Source organism: Amblyraja radiata, unplaced genomic scaffold (assembly GCF_010909765.2).
Source record: "Amblyraja radiata isolate CabotCenter1 unplaced genomic scaffold, sAmbRad1.1.pri scaffold_855_ctg1, whole genome shotgun sequence".
NCBI lineage: Eukaryota > Metazoa > Chordata > Chondrichthyes > Rajiformes > Rajidae > Amblyraja > Amblyraja radiata.
Window position 1 is genome coordinate 3,265 of NW_022630857.1, and position 22,899 is coordinate 26,163.

Below are 22,899 nucleotides of genomic sequence, written 5' to 3' on the forward strand. Positions count from 1 at the left end.
CGGCATCCCAATTATGCAGCCCTGTTACAAGGCGCTGCTGGCAAGGCACTCCCATCTGCCCAACATTGCCATATCTCCTGATGTTAGGGTGTATCTATCTTGAGCCTCCTCTCAATAAGGCTCCATCCTGGCCAACTTCTGTATTATTAATTTTACCGGAAGGGAACCCTCCCGGCACCAGGACTGACCACTTGGGTCGATTTACCCCATATCTTGGGGCCCTCTGTGGTCTGGGCACCGCATAGCTGGTAGATTTCCCCTCCCCCGGGAATCCCAGCGCACTTATATATTTATATCCGGGGAAACCTCTCCCGACTCCCGGTCTCCTGGAGGTCCCCTCCACGGGAACCCCAGCATAAATATTTATCTTGGAGGGAAACCCCTCCCGACTCCCGGTCTACTGTAGGCCCCCTCCACGGGAACCCCATCATTAACATTCATATCGGAGGGAAAAGCCCTACCGGCACCCGGCCTATTGGAGGTCCCCTTCCCCGGGAACCCCATCATAAATCTTTATTATTGGAGGGAAAAGCTCTCCTGGCACCCGGCCTACTGGAGGTCCCCTTCCCCGGCAACCCCATCATATTTTTTTTATCGGAGGGAAAAACCCCTCCTGGCACCCGGCCTACTGGAGGTCCCCTCCCTGGGAACCCCAGCGTCTCTGTGCCTATCGGAGGGAAAAGCCCTCCCGGCACCCGCAGCGCCTAGAAGTCACTGACCACCCGTCAGCGACCGGCTCCCGCGACACCCGACAACCCAGCTACCCGCTCTTGGCGGCAAGAACCGGGGTTTCCCTGCAGCCCATAGCTGGTTCCCTCGTCGGGCCTCGCGAATCCTGCGGCAGGAAGCCTCTGGAACAAGAGGTTCCTGCAGGGAATAAAACAGGTAAGAAACCCAAGCTTACCTGAGTTTAAACTTTACCGCGCTTGGAGACGCTCCTGCTGCTCCCAGCGGCCGCCTGCACCAATGCGTCTGACGTAATGACGCACGTGCGGCTGAACGGGCCTTCTACACGTCGTCACTCACGTGACTCGGAAGTAATATATATATAGTGTCCCTAGTGTGTAGGACAGTGCCAATGTACCGGGAACAGTATACTGCTCAGCGCCAATTCAGTGGGGCGAATGGCCTGCTCGCACGCTGAAGCAAGAGCCCAAAGTCTCAAGCGAAATTATAGCGTTAAGTAGGAGGGAAGACGAATTGAATTTAAAATAGATTTATTACATTTATTAAATTTCATAAATTATATTTACAACATTAGTAATAAAAATAAACGAGTCTTTCTGGATATTCACTCTTCCTCTTCCGTCTTCTTGTCCAGATCCGCCGAATCGATGCCCACTTCTTCGTAGTCCTTCTCCAGCGACGCCATGTCCTCCCGCGCGTCCTGGAACTCTCCTTCCTCCAGCCCCTCTCCCACGTACCAGTGGACAAAGGCCCGCTTGGCGTACATCTTGTCGAACTTGAGGTTCATGCGGGTCCAGGCCATGGATATGGCGGTGGTGTTGCTCAGCATGCAGACGGCTCGTTGCACCTTGGCCAGGTCGCCCCCCGGCACCACCGTCGGGGGCTGGTAGTTGATGCCCACCTGCGGGAGAAAGAGAAACAGCGTTTAGTTCGGTTGCAGACACATTGGAAGGATCCATATTAACGGGACGGAGGTGGAAACATAGAAACATAGAAAATAGGTGCAGGAGTAGGCCATTCGGCCCTTCGAGCCTGAAATGCCATTCAACATGATCATGGCTGATCATCCAACTCAGTATCCTGTAGCTACCTTCTCTCCATACCCTCTGATCCCTTTAGCCACAAGGGCCACATCTAACTCCCTCTTAAATATAGCCAAAGATTTGGCCTCAACTACATTCTGTGGCAGAGAATTCCACAGATTCACCACTCTCTGTGTGAAAAATGTTTTAGCCTTAAACGGTGACCCCTTATTCTGGACCTCCCCAACATCGGGAACAATCTTCCTGCATCTAGCCTGTCCAACCTCTTAAGAATTTTGTAAGTTTCTATAAAATCCCCCCTCAATCTTCTAAATTCTAGCGAGACACAAGTGACAGGAGAGAATGGAATTGCTGGTTCAAGTTCAAGTTCAAGTGAGTTTATTGTCATGTGTCCCTGATCGGACAATGATATTCTTACTTTGCTTCAGCACACAGAACATAATAGGCATTTACTACAAAACAGATCAGTGTGGGAGGGTCAGCATGGACCCGATCGGCCGAATGTTACTGATTGTGATCTAAAAAATGAAGGTTTGTGCCTTTAAACGAGGGAAACCCCTGCTAGTGATCAAGATCCTGGCGTGACCCATTGGACAGGAGTCGCCTAGAAACCTTCAATGGTTCCCTGGATGTTTAGAACCCAGGCCCTCGGTTTGGAAAGAACGTCTCCTGGTTTATGCAATCGTGGAGCGGCTGGTCTGGCTGTGGTAGATTTCACAGCCCAGTGCGAGACCAGTGTTTGGGTCAAGCTTCTGCCGCGTGGATTCCTGCACAACCTCCTCCTACCTTGAACCCGGTCGGGCACCAGTCCACGAACTGGATGGAGCGCTTCGTCTTGATGGTGGCGATGGAGGCGTTGACGTCCTTGGGCACCACGTCCCCGCGGTACAACATGCAGCACGCCATGTATTTGCCCTGGCGGGGGTCGCATTTGAGCATCTGGTTGGCCGGCTCGAAGCAGGCATTGGTGATCTCCGACACGGACAGTTGCTCGTGGTAAGCCTTCTCAGCCGAGATCAGGGGCGCGTAGGTGACCAGCGGGAAGTGGATGCGCGGGTAGGGGACCAGGTTGGTCTGGAACTCGAGCAGGTCCACGTTGAGGGCGCCGTCGAAGCGCAGAGAGGCGGTGATGGACGACACTACCTGCCCCAGCAGGCGGTTGAGGTTGGTGTAGGTGGGGCGCTCGATGTCCAGGTTCCGCCGGCAGATGTCGTAAATGGCCTCGTTGTCCAGCATGAAGGAGCAGTCGGAGTGCTCCAGGGTGCAGTGGGTGACCAGCACCGCGTTGTAGGGCTCGACCACGGCGGTGGAGATCTGCGGCGCCGGGTAGACGGAAAACTCCAGCTTTGATTTCTTGCCGTAGTCGACGGACAGTCTCTCCATGAGGAGGGAGGTGAAACCCGAGCCGGTGCCGCCCCCGAAACTGTGGAAGATGAGGAACCCCTGCAGTCCGGTGCACTGGTCGGCCTGTGGGCAGATAAAGCGGAGAGCATTGAGAATGGGGAAAGGTGTGGGGGTGAGTGTGGGTGTTACAGGGGGTAAACTGACCCTCTGGAGAGGTGGATGGAGCCTAACATCAGTGGTTTTAGTTAAACATTTGTGGTCGGAAAGATGCGAGGGAGTATCTGAGGGACAGGTTATGAATGAATGTAGATGGACATAGGCGGATTAGGGATAGTCAGCACGGTTGTGTAGCTGGTTGGTCGTGTGTCAAGAATCTGATCGAGGTTTACATAGAAAATAGGTGCAGGAGTAGGCCATTCGGCCCTTCGAGCCTGCACCGCCATTCAATATGATCATGGCTGATCATCCAACTCAGTATCATGTACCTGCCTTCTCTCCATACCCCCTGATCCCTTTAGCCCCAAGGGCCACATCTAACGCCCTCTTAAATATAGCCAACGAACTGGCCTCAACTACCGTCTGTGGCAGAGAATTCCAGAGATTCACCACTCTGTGTGAAAAATCATTTCCTCATCTCGGTCCTAAAAGATTTCCCCCTTATCCTTAAACTGTGACCTCTTGTTCTGGACTTCCCCAACATCGGAAACAACCTTCCTACATCTAGCCTGTCCAACCCCTTAAGAATGTTGTAAGTTTCTATAAGATCCCCCCTCAGTCTTCTAAATTCTAGCGAGTACAAACCGAGTCTATCCAGTCTTTCTTCATATGAAAGTCCTGACATCCCAAGAATCAGTCTGGTGAACCTTCTCTGTACTCCCTCTATGGCAAGAATGTCTTTCCTCAGATTAGGAGACCAAAACTGTACGCAATACTCCAGGTGTGGTCTCACCAAGACCCTGTACAACTGCAGTAGAACCTCCCTGCTCCTATACTCAAATCCTTTTGCTTTGTGTCATGTGTCAAGGTTATGGGGAGAAAGCAGGTAGATGGGTTTAAGAGAGGAAGATAGATCAGTCAACGATTCATAGCAAAAGGATCTGAGTTTTATAAGTTGCTATAAAATCCCCCCTCAATCTTCTAAATTCTAGAGAGTACAAGCCGAGACTATCCACTCTTTCTTCATATAAAAGTCCTGACATCCCAGAAATCAGTCGGGTGAACCTTCTCTGTACCTGTAGTTGATGCAGGTACTATGGCTATGTTTAAGAAACATTTAAACTGGCATGTACATGGATATGATAGGTTTGGAGGGATATGGATCAAACGCGGACAGGTGGGACCAGAGTAGATGCATCGGTGTGGGTCGATGGCTTGTTTCCACGCTGCACAACTCTATCGCTATATGACTCTGTGGGCGCGGGGAGGAGACGTGAACGGGGATCCAGTCGGGTGACGATCGCTGAGCTGCATCATGAACGCTGAACCATTCATGAACTGCGGGCCACGGGCGAACCAGGATCACCAGATTGTTAAACACCGGGCGCTGGTTCACGGTTGGATTCGGTTCCACAACCTACCAGCTTCCGGATGCGATCCAGGACCAGGTCGACGATCTCCTTGCCGATGGAGCAGTGGCCCCGGGCGTAGTTGTTGGCCGCGTCCTCCTTGCCGGTGATGAGCTGCTCGGGGTGGAAGAGCTGCCGGTATGTGCCGGTCCGCACCTCATCTGTAGGGCGGTATAGAGAGAATTAACCATTGCCACATACTTCCCCCTCCCCGGAAGGGAAGGACTTAAGAGAACGGCCAACATTCTCTGCACCTCCCAACCTACCGATCACCGTGGGCTCCAGATCAAGGAACACGGCCCGGGGGACGTGCTTGCCCGCCCCCGTCTCGCTGAAGAAGGTGTTGAAGGAGTCGTCGCCGCCCCCGATGGTCTTGTCGCTGGGCATCTGTCCATCCGGCTGGATCCCGTGCTCCAGGCAATAGAGCTCCCAGCAAGCGTTGCCGACCTGAACTCCGGCCTGGCCGATGTGGATGGAGATACACTCACGCTGGAGAGAGAGAGAAAGATGGGATGGGTCGGTGGAGGAAAGGGGGAAGAGATGATTGTGTTATTTCCACGGATATTGGTTCCGAGTGCTAACATTTCCCCCACGCCACACCACAGTGTGCGACCGGATCGACGCGTTTACGCAGCGTGGTCACCGCGGAATCACTCTCCACCCATGGGCCTTCGTTCCCGGTTCTCTGGAGTTATCCCGGCTCTCCCCATCACCGGTTTCACACGACGCCCCGCCGCCCAGCCCCGGGATCACCCACCATGATGTCCCTTCCAGTCTCTCAGCTCCAGACAATGTGTCGCATTCGCCGAACGCGTCCCTTTTATACCCCGCCCCAATAGAACGTTCATACACCCGGGCCGCGCTGTGATTGGCCGCCAGCGACCCGTGGAACGCGGAGACAAAGCACGGAGAACGCCGATTGGCTCTCAGCGCGAGTGACGCAACAGAGGCGACCTGTTCTTCGAACGGCGCAAAGAACCGTCGGCATCTCGGCGTCACAACCGAGGACCATTGGACGTTTCAATAGTCGCGTCAACACGGACCCTCTCAACGATCAAGCTTCGCAACATCAGCCCACCAAAAAGAGAGTATTACATTAAGATAAACGCAAAAAGCTGGAGTAGCTCAGCGGGACAGGCAGCATCTCTGGAGAGAAGGAATGGGTGACGTTTAGGGTCCTGACCCTTCTTCTCTCATTAATTCAGTAATGAATTAAACCCGAAATCAAATCCCTGTTGTCGAAAGTCTCAAATCTTGGCAACATATTCAAAAAATGTCTGATTTGTAAATATCTAAAAAATATGTGAATTAGGTAGATTTTATTTATTGTAGTTGTTCAAAGGAGATAAAACAACCATCCAAAAACAAATCACGACAAACTGATAATCCCTTCCTCTTGCACAACAGAAAGGCTTGATCAGTACTAGAGGGTTGGAAGAATAACATGTTCAACGCTTGATGCGCTGTGGTTCAGCCTGGCAGAGCGCAGTCCACGTGATTGATTGATTGATTGATTGATTGATACCTTTGTTCCTTCATTCATTCATTCATGTTCTGACTGCGTGCACTATCTATATCTTTAAAAATACACACTTTGCAGATATTCCCCAAAGCCTCCTGTGGCCTCTGTTGCCGGAGTATAAACAGAGGCCAAACCAAAAAAAAATGGCGCTGCCCTGTCCAGTCGCCGTTGTGGCAGCTCCGCGAAAATTGTGTGTGTTTTTAACTTTTATGTTCCTTTTTAACTTATTTCTAAGTTCTAACTCCCTAGTACTAACAACGTATGACAGGGAAACCCTCTTAAATCTAAACTCCAGGGCAAACGGAGACTTTTTAAACTCTGTACTTACTGATCCAGCATGGCCAGCAGAGATCAGCAGATGCTGCTGCAACAACAAAGGGAGCTCTTCTGGCGAATGTCCAGTCCCTGGAAAACAAGCTGGATGACCTCAGGGCGAGGATCAGATTCCAGCGGGACATAAGGGACTGCAACATCCTCTGCCTGACTGAAACATGGCTGACCTCACTGATTCCGGATCAGGTAATCTGCCCAACCGAGTCCTTCACTGTCCACCGTGCTGACAGAACAGAAGCATCTGGGAAATCCAAGGGTGGAGGACTCTGCTTCATGACCAATAACAACTGGTGCAACCCTGGAAATATCAAGATGCTTTCCCGTTCCTGCTCGCCGGACCTGGAGCACCTGACGATCTCATGCCGCCCATTCTACCTTCCCCGGGAGTTCGGCTCAGTGATCGTCACAACCGTCTACATTCCACCGCAGGCGGCCACCGACGTGGCACTTTCGGCCCTACACAATGTGCTATGTCGACATCAAAACAAGTACCCGGTTGCGGCTATGGTGGTGGCTGGAGATTTTAATAAATCAAATCTCAAGAAGGTCATGCCGAACTTCTACCAACACATCACGTGTGCCACCAGGGGGGAGAGAACTTTGGACCACTGCTACACACCGTTCAGGAAAGGCTACAAGGCCGTTTCACTCCCTCCCCTAGGAAAATCTGACCACGCTGCCATTTTCCTGTTGCCGGAGTATAAACAGAGGATAGTTCGGGAAGCGGTAGAGACGAGAGACGTAAAGCGGTGGTCCGACCAGTCAGAGGCCATGCTGCAAGATGCACTGAGTGATGTCGACTGGAATATGTTCGAAGCAAGTTCCCGTGACGTCAGTGAGTTCGCGGATGCAGTCACGGACTTCATCGCAACAGTAACCGACAACATCGTCCCCACGGTAAGGGTAAGCAGCTTTCCGAACCAAAAACCCTGGGTAGACAGGTCTGTTCGTGTGGCCCTGAATGCTCGCACCGCTGCCTACAACTCGGGCCTGGCATCAGGAAACATGGACGTCTACAAGGCAGAGTCCTACCAACTGCGAAGGGTGGTGAAGGACGCAAAGAGAAGGTACAGAGACAAGATGGAGTTACAGATGGAGCAGCAGGACACCAGAAGCCTGTGGCAGGGGCTACGGATTGTATCCAACTACCGGAGCACCCCTCCCTCATCCGCAAGTGCCGGCACCTCCCTAGCTGATGACCTGAACTCCTTTTACGCTCGTTTCGAGAAGGGCAACACCACTCCTGCCGACTATCGACAATACCGCCAGCGGGCTGGCTACCGAAGCTGAAGGGAGGAATGTGCACACATTCTCGCTGTCCGAGCACGACGTGAGGAGGGCTCTGACACAGGGTAAACACGAGAAAACCTGCAGGCCCCAATGGCATCTCGGGGCGAGTACTCAAGTCCTGTGCTACGCAGCTAGCTCCAGTGCTCACTACATTATTCAACCTCTCCCTGGACAAGTCCGTGGTCCCTGCCTGCTTCAAAAAATCCATCATTGTACCGGTACCAAAAAATGCCTCCCCAGCCTGTCTGAATGACTACCGTCCGGTGGCCCTTACCTCGGTAGTCATGAAATGCTTTGAGAGGCTGGTGAAGAATCACATCTGCGCCTTCCTCCCTCGGAACATGGACCCGTTGCAGTTCGCATACCGTCCGAACAGATCCACGGACGATGCGGTCTCCCAGGTCTTGCACACCGCTCTCTCCCATCTGGACAGCCAGAAGGGGGTCTACGTGAGGATGCTGTTCATAGACTACAGTTCAGCCTTCAACACGATAGTCCCCACCAGACTGGCCGGGAAGCTAATGGAATCGGGGCTCAACACCTCCCTGTGTGGCTGGGTCCTGGACTTTCTCACCGCCAGGCCCCAGGTTGTCAAGATGGGAGGGAATAAATCGAAGTCCCTCACCCTGAGCACAGGATCGCCCCAGGGTTGCGTACTCAGCCCCCTATTGTACTCCCTGTACACACATGACTGTGTGGCTAGGTTCAGCTCCAACTCAACAATTAAGTTTGCTGATGACACTGTGGTGGTGGGCCTGATCTCAGACAACGACGAGAAGGCCTACCGGGAGGAGGTGGCTGATCTAGCACTCTGGTGCCAGGATAACAGCCTCCTCTTGAACATCAAAAAACGAAGGAGCTGATCATGGACTTTAGGAGGGCACATCATCCGAGGACGTACACTCCATTGAGGATAAATGGGGATCCTGTGGATAGGGTGAACTGTTTTAAATATCTGGGAGTCCACATCTCCGAGGATATGACATGGGCATCACACGCCTCAGCACTCGTGAGTAAGGCGAGGCAGCGCCTTTACCACCTCAGGCAATTGAGGAAATTCAGAGTGTCTCCGAGGATCCTCCAGTGCTTCTACGCAGCGGCGGTGGAAAGCATCTTGTCCGGAAATATTACCATCTGGTTTGGGAATTGCTCTGCCAAGGACAAGAAGGCTCTGCAGAGAGTAGTGCGTTCGGCCGAACGCACTATGGGAACTTCACTCGCCCCCCTGCAGGAACTATACAACAGGAGGTGCAACTCCAGAGCAAATAAAATCATGGGAGACCCCTTCCACCCCTGTAACGGACTGATCCAGCTGCTACGGTCAGGCAAACGCCTCCGTTGCCATGCGGTGAGAACGGAGAGGTTGAGAAGGAGTTTCTTCCCAGAGGCCATTCGTACTGTAAACGCCTATCTCACCAGGGACTAACTCTACTGAACGTTTTTCCTTCCATTATTTATTATGTAAAAGAATATGTGTGTTATGATTGTGTTTATAATTTGTTTGGTTGTTTGTCTTTTACACAAAAGTCCGCGAGCATTGCCACTTTCATTTCACTGCACATCTCGTATGTGTATGTGACAAATAAACTTGACTTGACTTGACTTGACTTGGACCAGAATAAACGCTACAACTTTGTCCAAATTCTCCTTTTTGTTAATACTCTCCAATGAAGCATCATTGCGGTGAGTCTCCTGTGCTTCCTATCTAAAGCCCCCACATCCTTCCCGTAGTGGGGTCAGCTGAATTACAGACAATATCCAGGAATGCTGCCAAACATAAATGCTATTAAGCTACCACATGACTTCCTGACTCTTATGTTCAAAGCTCCGACCCGGGATGTGAGCTCATCAATAAAACAACGCGATGCCTGTGTTGCGTCACACGCGCTGAGAACCAATCGGCGTTCGATTTCCCTTTGTCCCCGCGTTCCACGCCAACGGTTGGTTCGCTGGCAGCCAATCACAGCGCGTTCTATCGGGCAGGTCAGGTTCGCTGGCAGCCAATCACAGCGCGTTCTATCGGGCGGGTTCGCTGGCAGCCAATCACAGCGCGTTCTATCGGGCGGGTTCGCTGGCAGCCAATCACAGCGCGTTCTATCGGGCGGGTTCGCTGGCAGCCAATCACAGCGCGTTCTATCGGGCGGGTTCGCTGGCAGCCAATCACAGCGCGTTCTATCGGGCGGGTTCGCTGGCAGCCAATCACAGCGCGTTCCGGCTGCATAGACCGTTCTATCGGGCGAGGTATAAACGACGCGTTGGGCGGATGCGACACATTATCTGGAGCTGCCAGATTGGATGGAAGTTCATGTTGCGGGAGCTCCGGAGAACAGGGCCGCAACCTGTGACCTGCGAGCTCCCGACACTGGGCCCGCGGTCCAGTCGGGTGGCCGCTGCCGCCGGAACACTGCCCCATCTCCGACGCCAGGTCGCCGCTGCCCCGGCTCCGAGGCCGGGTGGCCGCTGCCGCTGCCCCATCTCCGAGGCCAGGTCGCCGCTGCCGCTGCCCCATCTCCGAGGCCAGGTCGCCGCTGCCGCTGCCCCATCTCCGAGGCCAGGTCGCCGCTGCCGCTGCCCCATCTCCGAGGCCAGGTCGCCGCTGCCGCTGCCCCATCTCCGAGGCCAGGTCGCCGCTGCCGCTGCCCCAGCTCCGAGGCCGGGTGGCCGCTGCCCCAGCCCCGAGGCCGGGTGGCCGCTGCTGCTGCCCCAGCTCCGAGGCAAGATCGCCGCTGCCGCTGCCCCAGCTCCGAGGCCAGGTCGCCGCTGCCGCTGCCCCGGTTCCGAGGCCGGGTGGCCGTTGCCCCAGCTCCGCGGCCGCCAGCTCCGCTATTAGGCCTCGACGGAGGCGGGGGATACGACAAGAAAAGTCGCATCCCCACCCAGAAGGAAGAGACCAAAAACATGTTTCTCCCCCACACCCACACACATACACAACCTAATAAACCAAAGATTAACTAAAAGCAGGACAAAAGAACAACAAAAAAAAGAAAAAAAACAGACGGACTGCAGGCGAGCCGCAGCTGCTAAGTCAGCGCCGCCATCAATATGCTTGCATTATCGGTTTAGTACTGCGCCCTTAAATTGCACAAATTATCATTGATTAATAGCTTAGCGATTCCGTTAAACAAATCTCTGGATGTAATTATTCTCCTGATTGCAAGCTCCGATACATGTGTGTTAGAGCCATGAAGGTATGATGCTGTGCAGCTGGGAAGCGTGCTATTACAACCACCTTGTCCATGCCCCACAGTTGGCATATTGAGCTCGTCTCATTTGCATGCGACTGCCCTTTATCCTTCTAAACCCTTCCTGTGCATCCTATGTTTTGGGTATTTCTATCTATGCTTTAAATGTGGCAAACGTAAGGGTTTCTAGCTTTACCTGACAACTCGTTCCAGATGCGGACTACCCTCTGAATAGATTAATTGGTCGGGAGGTCCTTCTTAAATATCTCATCTCTCGCCTCACGTAGAGGACATCCAGTTTTGAGATGTTAAGATGAGAGCACATATTATCCATGTCCCCCGTGATCTTGCACACCAGGATATGTCCTGCCCCTCAGATTTCTACGACCCAAATAAAAAAAGCCCCAGCCTATCTAACGTCTCCCATAAACACAAGGCCGCAAGGCCAAGGACTGTCCGGATGACACCCTCCTGCATCCTTTGCAAAATATTCACACCTTTGAAGAAAGGGTGTGTGTGTGTGTCCTTCGGGTGCTGATTTGATTTATTTGCAGAGTACAAATGGTGCCAAGGATGTATTCTGAGTCGTTGCATGTATGTTGTTATTCCAGCAGATGAATTAGACTGCATGTGGGTGCATGGAAACGCAAGCGTTGGTCACGCTCACCTTGAACCTGGTCGGGCACCAGTCCACGAACTGGATGGAGCGCTTTGTCTTGATGGTGGCGATGGAGGCATTGACGTCCTTGGGCACCACGTCCCCGCGGTACAGCATACAGCACGCCATGTACTTCCCCTGGCGAGGGTCGCACTTCACCAACTGGTTGGCCGGCTCGAAGCAGGCGTTGGTCAATTGGGAGACGGACAGTTCCTCGTGGTAAGCCTTCTCTGCAGAAATAATGGGTGCGTAGGTGATGAGCGGGAAGTGGGTGCGCGGGTAGGGAACCAGATTGGTTTGGAACTCAGTCAGGTCCACGTTGAGAGCGCCGTCGGAGCGCAACGAGGCGGTGATAGACGACACTAACTGTGCCATCAGGCGATTGAGGTTGGTGTAGGTGGGGCGCTCGATGTCCAGGTTCCGCCGACACACGTCGTAAATGGCCTCGTTGTCCATCATGAAGGCTCAGTCGGAGTGTTCCAGGGTGCAGTGGGTGACCAGCACCGCGTTGTAGGGCTCGACCACTGCGGTGGAGCTCTGCGGCGCCGGGTAGACGGAAAACTCCAGCTTGGATTTCTTGCCGTAGTCGACGGACAGTCTCTCCATGAGGAGGGAGGTGAAACCCGAGCCGGTGCCGCTCCCGAAACTGTGGAAGATGAGGAACCCCTGCAGTCCGGTGCAGAGATCGGCCTGAGGGTGGAGAAGGGACAAAAGCTCAATTCTGTGCCAACGTTTAAAGGGAAGGAGCGACACGAGAGGGTCATGGTGCTCTCTACAGCCGGCGCAGAGCGAGATGGTTCGGTGAGTATCTCAGTGATAAATAGAGCGGTGACAATGAGTATTTGGGAACATCGTGGCCGCAGCACTCGCGAATGCGCCGGTGCAACCGGATACATTGTGTTCAAGAAGGAACTGCAGATGCTGGAAGATCGAAGGTACACAAAATGCTGGAGAAACTCAGCGGGTGCAGCAGCATCTATGGAGCGAAGGAAATAGGATACATTGGCGCTGTAAGCACGTGGAGCGGCAGTCGGTAATTTGCAGTCGCTGAGCAACCTACCAGCTTCCGGATTCGATCCAGGACCAGGTCCACGATCTCCTTGCCGATGGAGCAGTGGCCCCGGGCGTAGTTATTGGCCGCGTCCTCCTTGCCGGTGATGAGCTGCTCGGGGTGGAAGAGCTGGCGGTAGATACCGGCCCGCACCCTCATCTGTAGGGCGGTAGAGAGAGAATTAACCATTGCCACACACTTCCCCCTTCCCGGAAGGGAAGGACTTAAGGGAACGGCCAACATTCTCTGCACCTCCCAACTTACCGATCACCGTGGGCTCCAGGTCGATGAACACGGCCCTTGGTACGTGCTTGCCCGCACCGGTCTCGCTGAAGAAGGTGTTAAACGAATCGTCGCCGCCTCCGATGGTCGAGTCGCTGGGCATCTGTCCATCCGGTTGGATCCCGTGCTCCAGGCAATACAACTCCCAGCAAGCGTTGCCAACCTGGACGCCAGCCTGGCCGATGTGGATTGAAAGACACTCGCGCTGTTGGCGAGGGGAAACAGGCGGTGAGATGTTAGGGCGAGAGGTGAGCGTTGGTAATTTCTCGTTTACTGCTGCGGGCCGCGTGATTTCCATAATTCCTATTGATCACCACTTGGACTTATTCATAGCCAGTTTGGCCCTGATCGCTCACCGTCCCCCGCCCAATATGACCACCTTCTCAGTTCCACCCAACATTGTAATTCGCAGACTCTCCACGCTGCCTTCGCCGAATGTAACCCTCAAATTCCTCGAAATTGCATTCATCATTTCCCTGCCCAATATTACCCTGCGCCCTCCCTCCCCCCGTCGCCGTCTCATTCCCGCTCTCAGTTCCCAGTTACCCACTACGTTCCCATTCCCCGGGTGCGCTCTCCCCTTCCCGTGTCCGGTGTCTGTAGACAATCGCTTCCCTCCCCCGTGGATCCCTCGCCCGGGGGGAACACGCGCGTCCCGCGGACATTCTCCCGCGCGCTGACCATGTTGCTCCGCTCGCGTGGTTCTTGAGACTGTGACGCAATGCGGCGCCGCTCCGGTATTTATACGGCCCCCGGGGATAGAACGGTGGCGTTGGCCAAACGCGCGCCTATTGGGCAATGAGAACAATGACCTTGGTTGCCACAGGAAACAAACATAGAAGGTTCCAAGGCGCTCGTTGATGAATAATCCACAGTGTGTGACGTAGAACAATGGACCTTCAGTGACGCAATCCATTGTCTGCCTTCACCTCCCAGATTCCAATCTATCAATTACAGCTGGAAATTAAAGTATCTGACCACATGCCTCCAAATGATACCTAGCGCCAACTATTTGACTTCCTAACCCCATGCAATCAACTGGTCGTGTTAATTTAGCCACTTTATCAGTGGGAAACATTGCTGCAGATCACAGCGAATGTGATGTTAATCCCACGCATACAAGAGATAACCATCAATTTCGCTCCGTTCATCACTTCATAATCCGGGATCCCCGGTCTATCATCGCATTGTCTGAGATCAATGGTTATTGATTGATTACCATCACGTGTGCTGCGAAAAAAAATGTTAGGCGTACTATACAGGCAGATCACATCACTCCTCAGTATATCTGGTAGCGCAACACGAAACAAATGAGCAACGTGCAGAGTGTAGTGTCACATCTAGAGAATAAAAATAGCATTTTTAATTTCAAGCATGAGGACCACAGGAAGGTAGCACACGAGAGGTCAGCTGGGAACAAGCTGTCCCTGAATCAGGTGGTACGTTCTTTCATGCTTTGGTACACGCTGTCCAACAGAAGTGGAGAGAAGAGTGAATGACCGGGGCTTAATGGGGCTTTTTCACGGGGTGAGTTGACGCAAGATGTCACCAGAGTGAAGAGGTCGTGGTCCAGCACGAGTCTCGCACGATATAACGGGGGTAGATAAAGAGTTCCCACGGTACTCGGCATTTCTGTTATTTGTGCGAGTGACTTGTCCGTTTCCCGAGCTTTCGCGTTAAATCTTGAATGAACATCGTGAACTACACGTGACACAAATGATGTAACTTTTTTTTCACACACTATATATATCCTCCCTTGGTTGAATTGGCTCATTTGGAGACATATTTTACTGTGTATGTGGGAGACACAGATGGACTGAGCACAGTGCCTCGGTCTTACTGTATGTGGGAGAGGGGGAGAAAGAGACGTACACTCACAGAGGCAGAGTCTCTCAGCCTGTGTAAGAGGGAGGGAGAGAGAGAGAGAGAGGCACACACAAGCTGGATGTGAAATCTCACCTGCCTGTTTCAGTGACAGACACCCGCCGCCAGTAAATGAAGACACCCCCATCTGTCTCCCCCTCCTCTCCCTCGACTCCCCCACCTTTCCCTCCCAACTCCAGTCCCGTCCCGACCCCCTGGGAAACTGAATAGAGCAACAATATATATATAGAAACTGAAACAATATAGAAACTGAATAGCGCAACATGGCAAAAACATCTCTGACACGCTTTACCCCCTTTCTTTGAGATTTTCTGGGAGCCATCTCTGCAAGTGTTCCTGTTAAAAAGATTATCCAACAATGACAATTAGGTGGGACGTCCTCGAAGGACACATGTTCCCTTGTCGATATTGAGACCACCTGTTTTTACTCACCTTCTGTCCCCTCTGTCCAGCTTCCGGGTTTACCGTTCGCAGGAGTTCCCACGCGCTATATCTCTAAAATCTGAAGTTAGGTAATGTCTAAAGGAACTGCAGACGCTGGTTAATGCTGGTTAATACGCACAGAAGGACACAAGATGTTGGTGTAACTCAGCAGGTAAGTCAGATCTGGGAAGAAAAACATAAAAAGCTGGAGTAAGTCAGCGGGTCAGGCAGCATCTCTGGAGAAAAAGAATAGGCGACGATTCGAATCGGAGCCCTTCTTCAGACATCCTAATCGGAATTGAGTCTGAAGATGTGTCTCGTCCCGAAACATCAGCCTTTTTTCTCCAGAGATGCTGCTTGACTCGCTGAGTTACTCCAGCTTTTTTGTGTCTGTCTTCGGTTTAAACCAGCATGTGCAGTTCACTCATTACACGGGTCTCTGTACAACATTGATTGGTAGCGTTCCGGACCCCTGGACCCGAGGACTCCGACCTGTACCTCTCAAAGAAGTACGTGAAAAATTTCTCACGGACCATAAAAATGCGTAACCTTTCAGTAAAGTCCCTTTTAAAGTCCCTTTTAAAGATTATAGTTATTTTCTTGAATCTCATTAACATAACATGAATAAGTTGATGTCCATATGCGGATGCAAATCTTTATTTTTATTTATTTTTTAAATTCAATCCCACAGAAGATAATTTTTACTCACCTTCTGTCCCCTCTGTCCAGCTTCCGGGTTCGCCGTTCGCAGGAGTTCCCACGGTACCCGCAAGAGTTATTACGGATATCGCACTGGCCACTACGTTCATATAATGTTGCAATACTCAACCACAAGTGTACAAGTCAATCTTGGAGAAATTCAAACTTTCTTGAATTTTCTCCCGAGTGACCAAGTTACACGATGACCTGCCGTTAGCGCTACAGTGGTCCACGGTGGTCCACGAATGCCGTACTGTTATCGCACGAGGTTCCCACGATGTTAAACTCCGGTTAACTCTTGCGTCAAGTCGCCCCGTGAAAAGGCCGCTTAAGGGAGAGAGGGGTTAGGGGTGGGAGTGGCCCTTGATTGTGACGATGGCATGCAATTAGGTTCCAATTGATAAATCTCTGATTAATAAAGTTGCCATTGAACATCTTGATTGATTGAAAGATGTTCTCTACAAATATGATGACGCGCAATCCATCAGAGACCCAGCAATCTCCAATTTCGTCAGGATGAATCACAAGCATATCACATTGATGGCTTTATAGAAACATAGAGTGTAGAAACAGGCCCTTCGGCTCAACTTCCCACACCGGCCAGCATGTCCCAGCTACACTGGTCCCATCTGCCTGCCTTTGGAGTCTGAAGAAGGGTCTCGGCCCGAAACGTCGCCTATTTCCTTCGCTCCATAGATGCTGCTGCACCCGCTGAGTTTCCCCAGCAATTTTGTGTGCCTGCCTTTGGACCCGTTCCTCTCATTATTTTTAACACCTCTATACAATCACCGCTCATCCTCGTGCGCTAAGGAATAGCGACCCAGCCAACTCAACCTCTCCCATAAGCTCAGACCCCCTAGCCTGGCAGCATCCGCGTAAATCTTCACTCATTGCCTGCCAGAGTCTAGGGGTCGGTGCTGTGGCCGCTGCTCTTCACGTTGTATATCAATGATTTGGACGAGGGAATTGAATGCTTGGTGCGAAGTTTGGTGATGCTGCGAAGGTCGGTGGAGGGGGCAGATAGTGTAGAGAAAGCAGCGACTCTGCCGAAGGATTTGGGCATGTTTGGAAAGTCGGTAAATACATGGCAGATGGAATATGGCGCAGCAAAATGCGGAGACCGGCAATTTGATAGTAGGAATCAATCGAAGATTATTTTCTAAATGAGGAGAGAATTCTGAAATCTGAGGTGCAAAGGGACTCGGGAATGCAGATACAGGATTCCTAACATATATTTTGCAATTCAAATTGATAGTAAGGCAGTAAAATGCAATGCAAGCAATTATTTGGGGAAGACAAGAAATGTCCCATGACCATTTCCTCCTCATCCAATCCATAACTTTCCTTCCTTGCGCGTAAATGGTCCTCCCCGTATAATCCATATATAGTTGAAACCTGTGAGATTCAAAAATCACAAATGCTCTTGAGACAAATTCAGACAAAGAAGTGTTTTTATTAATTTCATATTCTGCAGAATAGGTGCCTCTCCACTGATGTCCCCTAGAGGCACACCGAGGCTCGGCATGTCTTCTATCTTTATACATTTCTTTTCATTATTATCACATTCTCATCTCTCCCCATTGAGCTTCTTCCAATCATAACGGAAAGCCCAGATTCCCACGAGAACGTCGTGGAACGCCCACCCAACGTCAAAGGCACCTCCCCTATCATGCATCGCATGTGCATTTAAATTAGGCATCTTGTCATAGTGGGTGTGAGTACATATTCATAGAATCTTATCACGCAAGCGCAGTACAGAATGCCCCTTCCCCCAGTACCCGTTATGTTCTTGTCTGACTGTGGTTATCTTCTGACTCTCATCCTTGAAATGTCACCATCTGTACTTGCTGCTATTATCTAGAATTTCTCTCTGTTCTTTATATTGTTACTTTCTATTCTACCAGCAGTCTGGCTTCTGCTGACACCTTATTTCTTTCTAAGTTATATTTCTATCCCTAGTCTAAATCAACCATCCCTATTAACCCTTCTCTCACAATCCACCATTTTTCTTTTTGCTACGCACCCTTGATTTATACTATCTCCTCCTTTTCTTAATGCTAGCAGAAGATTCTTCACCTCCCTATCCTCCTCTCGTTGGTCATACTGTGTTCTGAAGGTCATTATGGTGGCAGCACTGTTCTTCGTCAGGACGGTTTCTATCAATCGCTGAGCCAATCCCCGTACGCAGGGAATGATACAACATCCGAACAAACACAATAACCCTGCCATGACTATTACTGATGTTAGGGCTGATGTAAAGATGTGCTTCCATTTCCCAAACCAGGAGTCTAGAAACCCGGTCCAGGAGGTGTCTACTCCAGAGTTCTCAGCCAATTCGATAGACAGAGAGGTGAGGCCTGCTAGGGCTCTTGACACTGACCCATCCGGAGCAGTGTTGTTGGGGATGTATGTGCAACATTGTTCGCCAAACATTACACACACCCCTCCCTTCTCAGCCAGTAGCATGTCCAAGGCCATGCGATTTTGCCAGGCTTTTTGGCTGGTAGCTGTCAGTTGTTCCGCTAATCCTTCAACTGCTTCTCGAGTGTAATTTATAAAGCGTTGTTGATTGTAGTATAAGTAGTTGATCCAGTCCACATTTTTATTAATTGTGGACCACCAGAAGAGTATGGACTCAAAGCCCGCAGCTATCTGATTTCTGGCTTTAAATTCATCGGGTACCCCTCTTGGCACCCCTATCGCATCTATATACATGTGTGTGTCGAATGATCCTCTCACCTTTCTCTTTTGTCGTCGGCTTCCTTTATCGAGTTCTACAGCATGTTCTACTGCTATGGTGAAGGGCATCATCAGTTGTATGAGGGTACAGGTTCCCGTCCATGACCCTGGTAACCGGAACCACAGGGTATTCTCCCCGCACCACCACCAGACATCGGCTCTACTGACTATCTGCTTTTTCAGCCAGGAGCTATTGAACAGTGGCCCCTGTTCCTCAGCCGTTATATTATACGTCTTATTGCAGTTGAGCACCTCCCCCATGTCCTGTCCCTTTGGGTTATTTCTTGTATAGCACTCAAACCCCTCCTCCCCAAAAGGAATGGTAAATGGAGGAGGTCGAGGGTCTTCCCTTCGGCCCTGCGTATTGTTGTTGCTGGCCGGAAAATAGGTAATGATAACTCTGGCATATCACATTCTTTGGTAAGAGGGGATTCGTGAATAGCTGTAGTATACATGTCATTGCCCTAGGTGTTCTATCCCAATTCAGGGGAAATGGTACTGGGACCAGCTGAGGCCTAGCTCCAACGCAGGCGTAACAATTGGTTCGTTGCATACTTCTGGCTGTGTACATCATCCAGGCAAGCCAGGAGTTGGCTCATTTTCCCCCTGTTGGTATTCCTTTCTTATATAACTGCCTTAATCCTGTTTCTCCTGCTACTATCATTATCTTCAGATCCTTAGACTCATCTTCCCTGGTGACATTGCTGACTACTGGTGGTGCTGGTGTTGCCCCGGGATCCCTATTCTGACTGTCATCTATCTTGAACACCTGTCCCCTATCCTCGTATCTTCCCATCTTCCCATCTTGCTTTACTTCTATCTCAAACTTCAGACATGCGTCTTTCCCTGTTTTATCTGCACATATCCAATACCTACCACTTTCCTGTATTTGGACACTCTGTATGCTCACATATACGCGTCCTGGCAATTTCTCGTTTGGGTTTTGATATACTCTCCATCTATCAGTTTGATAGGTGGTCCGATGCCACCCATATTTTGATGAAGTAAACACCACGTGCCAATCTTAACAGGGATGGGTGCATACATACATTCTATAGCCGCACCACCATTTTTCCTTTACATACATTAAATGGGATGGTGGTGGACCTTCTATTCTGTGGTATTGTGATTTTTATGCATGTTATATTATTTACAAGTTGGGTAACCACCCAACACACGACCCACCAACACGAAATTTTCATTTTTCCTGCGGGTTCTTGGTAAATGTTAAAGTCAATGGTTCTTTTCCTTTGCGCACAGTCCACGGGCTGATATCGTCTGGTGGGGCCTCCACGGGACCCTTAACTCGACTTGCGTGTGTCCACCCTTTCTCTTTTGTTCGTACTGCTTTCTCGGTGATTAGTAACACCAGGTAGGGTCCAGTCCACTTAGGTTGCAGCTTTTCTTCTTTCCACGTTTTCATTAATACCCAGTCTCCAGCCTTGACTGAGTGAATCGGAAAGTCCAGTGGTGGGCTCTGGGCCAGCAATCCTTTAATTTTTAGTTCTGCAAGAGATTGGGACACTGCCAGTAAATAGTTCCTTAGGAACACATCGTTCCCTTGTATTGTTGGGACTCCTTCTATCTTCCCTAAGTATGGGAGCCCGAATAACATTTCATATGGTGATATCCCTATGTCTTTTCGAGGTGCTGTTCGGATTCTCAACAGGGCTATCGGGAGGCACTTAGTCCAGGGGAGTCCCGTTTCCTCTATCAACTTGGTGATTTGGGTCTTTAAGGTGCCATTCATTCTTCCCACCTTTCCTGAGCTCTGGGGATGCCATGGTGTATGCAATTTCCATTCTATTCCCAGTGCTTCACATATCATTTCATGTGTTTTGGAGGCAAAATGGGTCCCTCTATCTGAGTCTATTGTTTCCACAATCCCATATCTGGGTATTATTTGTTCTAATAATATCTTGGCTACCGCCTGTGAGGTGGCAGTTGCCGTAGGGAATGCCTCTACCCATCTGGTGAAATGGTCCACTACCACTAACAGGTACTTCCATGTTCGTACGCGGGGCAGCTCGGTAAAATCTATCTGTATTCTTTGGAAGGGCCTAGATTAGATTATTCCTTTAATAATCCTTTTCAGGAAATTACAGTGCCACGACAGCTTCAAGACAAACATAACACCACACATTTCCTCAAAAGGCTTCCATACATAACAAGTTAAAATACGTTAAAATACAAGTTAAAATACAATTAATTTAAAAAAGAAATTGTATAACTGCTAATGGTTGTCCTCCTCCTGGGACTGCTCTCATGATTTTCTTATTAATTCGCTGACATATTACACAGCCCCTTATGACTTGTTTGGCCATGGTAAATATCCCACAGCAAGCGTAGGTTCTGAGGAGGGTGTCACAGAGGGCTTGTGTTCCCCAATGGCTTTGTCCATGTAATCTCCCTAATAACTCCCTCATTATTTCTTTGTTCAATAGCTGCTTTCCATTTGGTCTCCACCATTTCCCATTTGAAGTACGCTGAGCCCCCATTTCTTTCATGTTTTCCTGTTCTTTCTCACTAAAGATAGGTATCTTTTCCTCTGGTTCCCTTAACGGTATTAGTGACTTCATTTCTACCATCTGTTCTGTGGCTGTTCTTTTTGCAACCCCATCCACTGCCCTATTTCCTCTGGCCTCCAGGGTGTTACCCTTCTGATGCCCTGCCACATATGCTATGGCTATTCGTTCTGGTTTTTGCAAGGCTTCCAGTGTCTGTCCTACCAATTGCTCATGCGCTAATTCTTTACCTCGAGTTGTTATCATTCCTCGCTCTTTCCAGATCTTCCCAAAGGTGTGTACTACAAAGCTCTGCTCTACATCTGCCCCGGCCCCTGTATTCTCTCTTCCCTGGGTATTCCTGCCCCCAGCGGCTCTGCATTTGCCCCAAAGGACTATTGGGCAGAATGCGGGGATTTGGCCTACAGCCTTTCCCCTCCATTTTTCTTAACACTGTGTTTATCATCCCTGCCTTGCCCGTATAGACCCCTGAATCTTTCAGGGCGTTAACCACAAGGTCTTATATTCTTAATACCGTGTTCATCATACCTGCCTTGCCCGTACAAGGTCTCATATTCTTAATACCGTGTTCATCATACCTGCCTTGCCTGTACAAGGTCTTATATTCTAAATACCGTGTTCATCATACCTGCCTTGCCCGTACAAGGTCTTATATTCTTAATACCGTGTTCATCACTCTCAATCGCCCAGGAAGTACTTAATAGTCAAAGTTTCTTACCGGGGTCTCTGCACAGAATCACTCGATTGATTTTTCGCGATCTCCAACTACTTCCATTTCTTTGCCGAGTCTCTGTTTGGTCCGGATACTACTGCTTAAACAGCTGACAGCAAGCAAGGAGTCTGAGACCGCTGAACTCAGCAGGGTGCAACTTCCCTTCGTCCGTCTACTCCCGTCAGCTGTCTAGAGTATTGGATCTCGGAAACGAGCCCCCAAGTTGTGAGATTCAAAATCACAAATGCTCTTGAGACAAATTCAGACAAAGAAGTGTTTTTATTAATTTCATATTCTGCAGAATAGGTGCCTCTCCTCTGATGTCCTCTAGAGGCACCCCGAGGCTCGGCATGTCTTCTATCTTTATACATTTCTTTTCATTATTATCACATTCTCATCTCTCCCCATTGAGCTTCTTCCAATCATAACATAAAGCCCAGATTCCCACGAGAACGTCGCGGAACGCCCACCCAACGTCAAAGGCACCTCCCCTATCATGCATCGCATGTGCATTTAAATTAGGCATCTTGTCATAGTGGGTGTGAGTACATATTCATAGAATCTTATCACGCAAGCGCAGTACAGAATGCCCCTCCCCCAGTTATCGTTATGTTCTTGTCTGACTGTGGTTATCTTCTGACTCTCATCCTTGAAATGTCACCATCTGTACTTGCTGCTATTATCTAGAATTTCTCTCTGTTCTTTATATTGTTACTTTCTATTCTACCAGCAGTCTGGCTTCTGCTGACACCTTATTTATTTCTAAGTTATATTTCTATCCCTAGTCTAAATCAACCATCCCTATTAACCCTTCTCTCACAAGACCATAACCCTCCATTCCTTTCCCGTCCATATAACTATCCAATTTCACTGGTCGTATTAATTTAGCTACTTTACCAGTGGAATCATTGCTGCAGATCACAGCGAATGTGATGTTAATCCCACGCATACAAGAGATAA

At 50.3% G+C, this 22,899-nt stretch overlaps 1 protein-coding gene across 1 annotated transcript; it reads right to left on the minus strand.

The window, feature by feature from the left end:
- Positions 1-1,291: 1,291 nt before the first annotated feature.
- Positions 1,292-13,297, minus strand: LOC116970404 (tubulin alpha chain-like). Its single transcript, XM_033017058.1, has 6 exons — positions 12,936-13,297; positions 12,685-12,829; positions 4,906-5,128; positions 4,652-4,800; positions 2,517-3,197; positions 1,292-1,588 (listed from the first exon to the last, which is right to left on the minus strand). The coding sequence occupies exons 1-6, from the start codon at positions 13,253-13,255 to the stop codon at positions 1,292-1,294; spliced, it is 1,815 nt and encodes a 604-aa protein (XP_032872949.1). The 5' UTR covers positions 13,256-13,297.
- Positions 13,298-22,899: the final 9,602 nt, after the last annotated feature.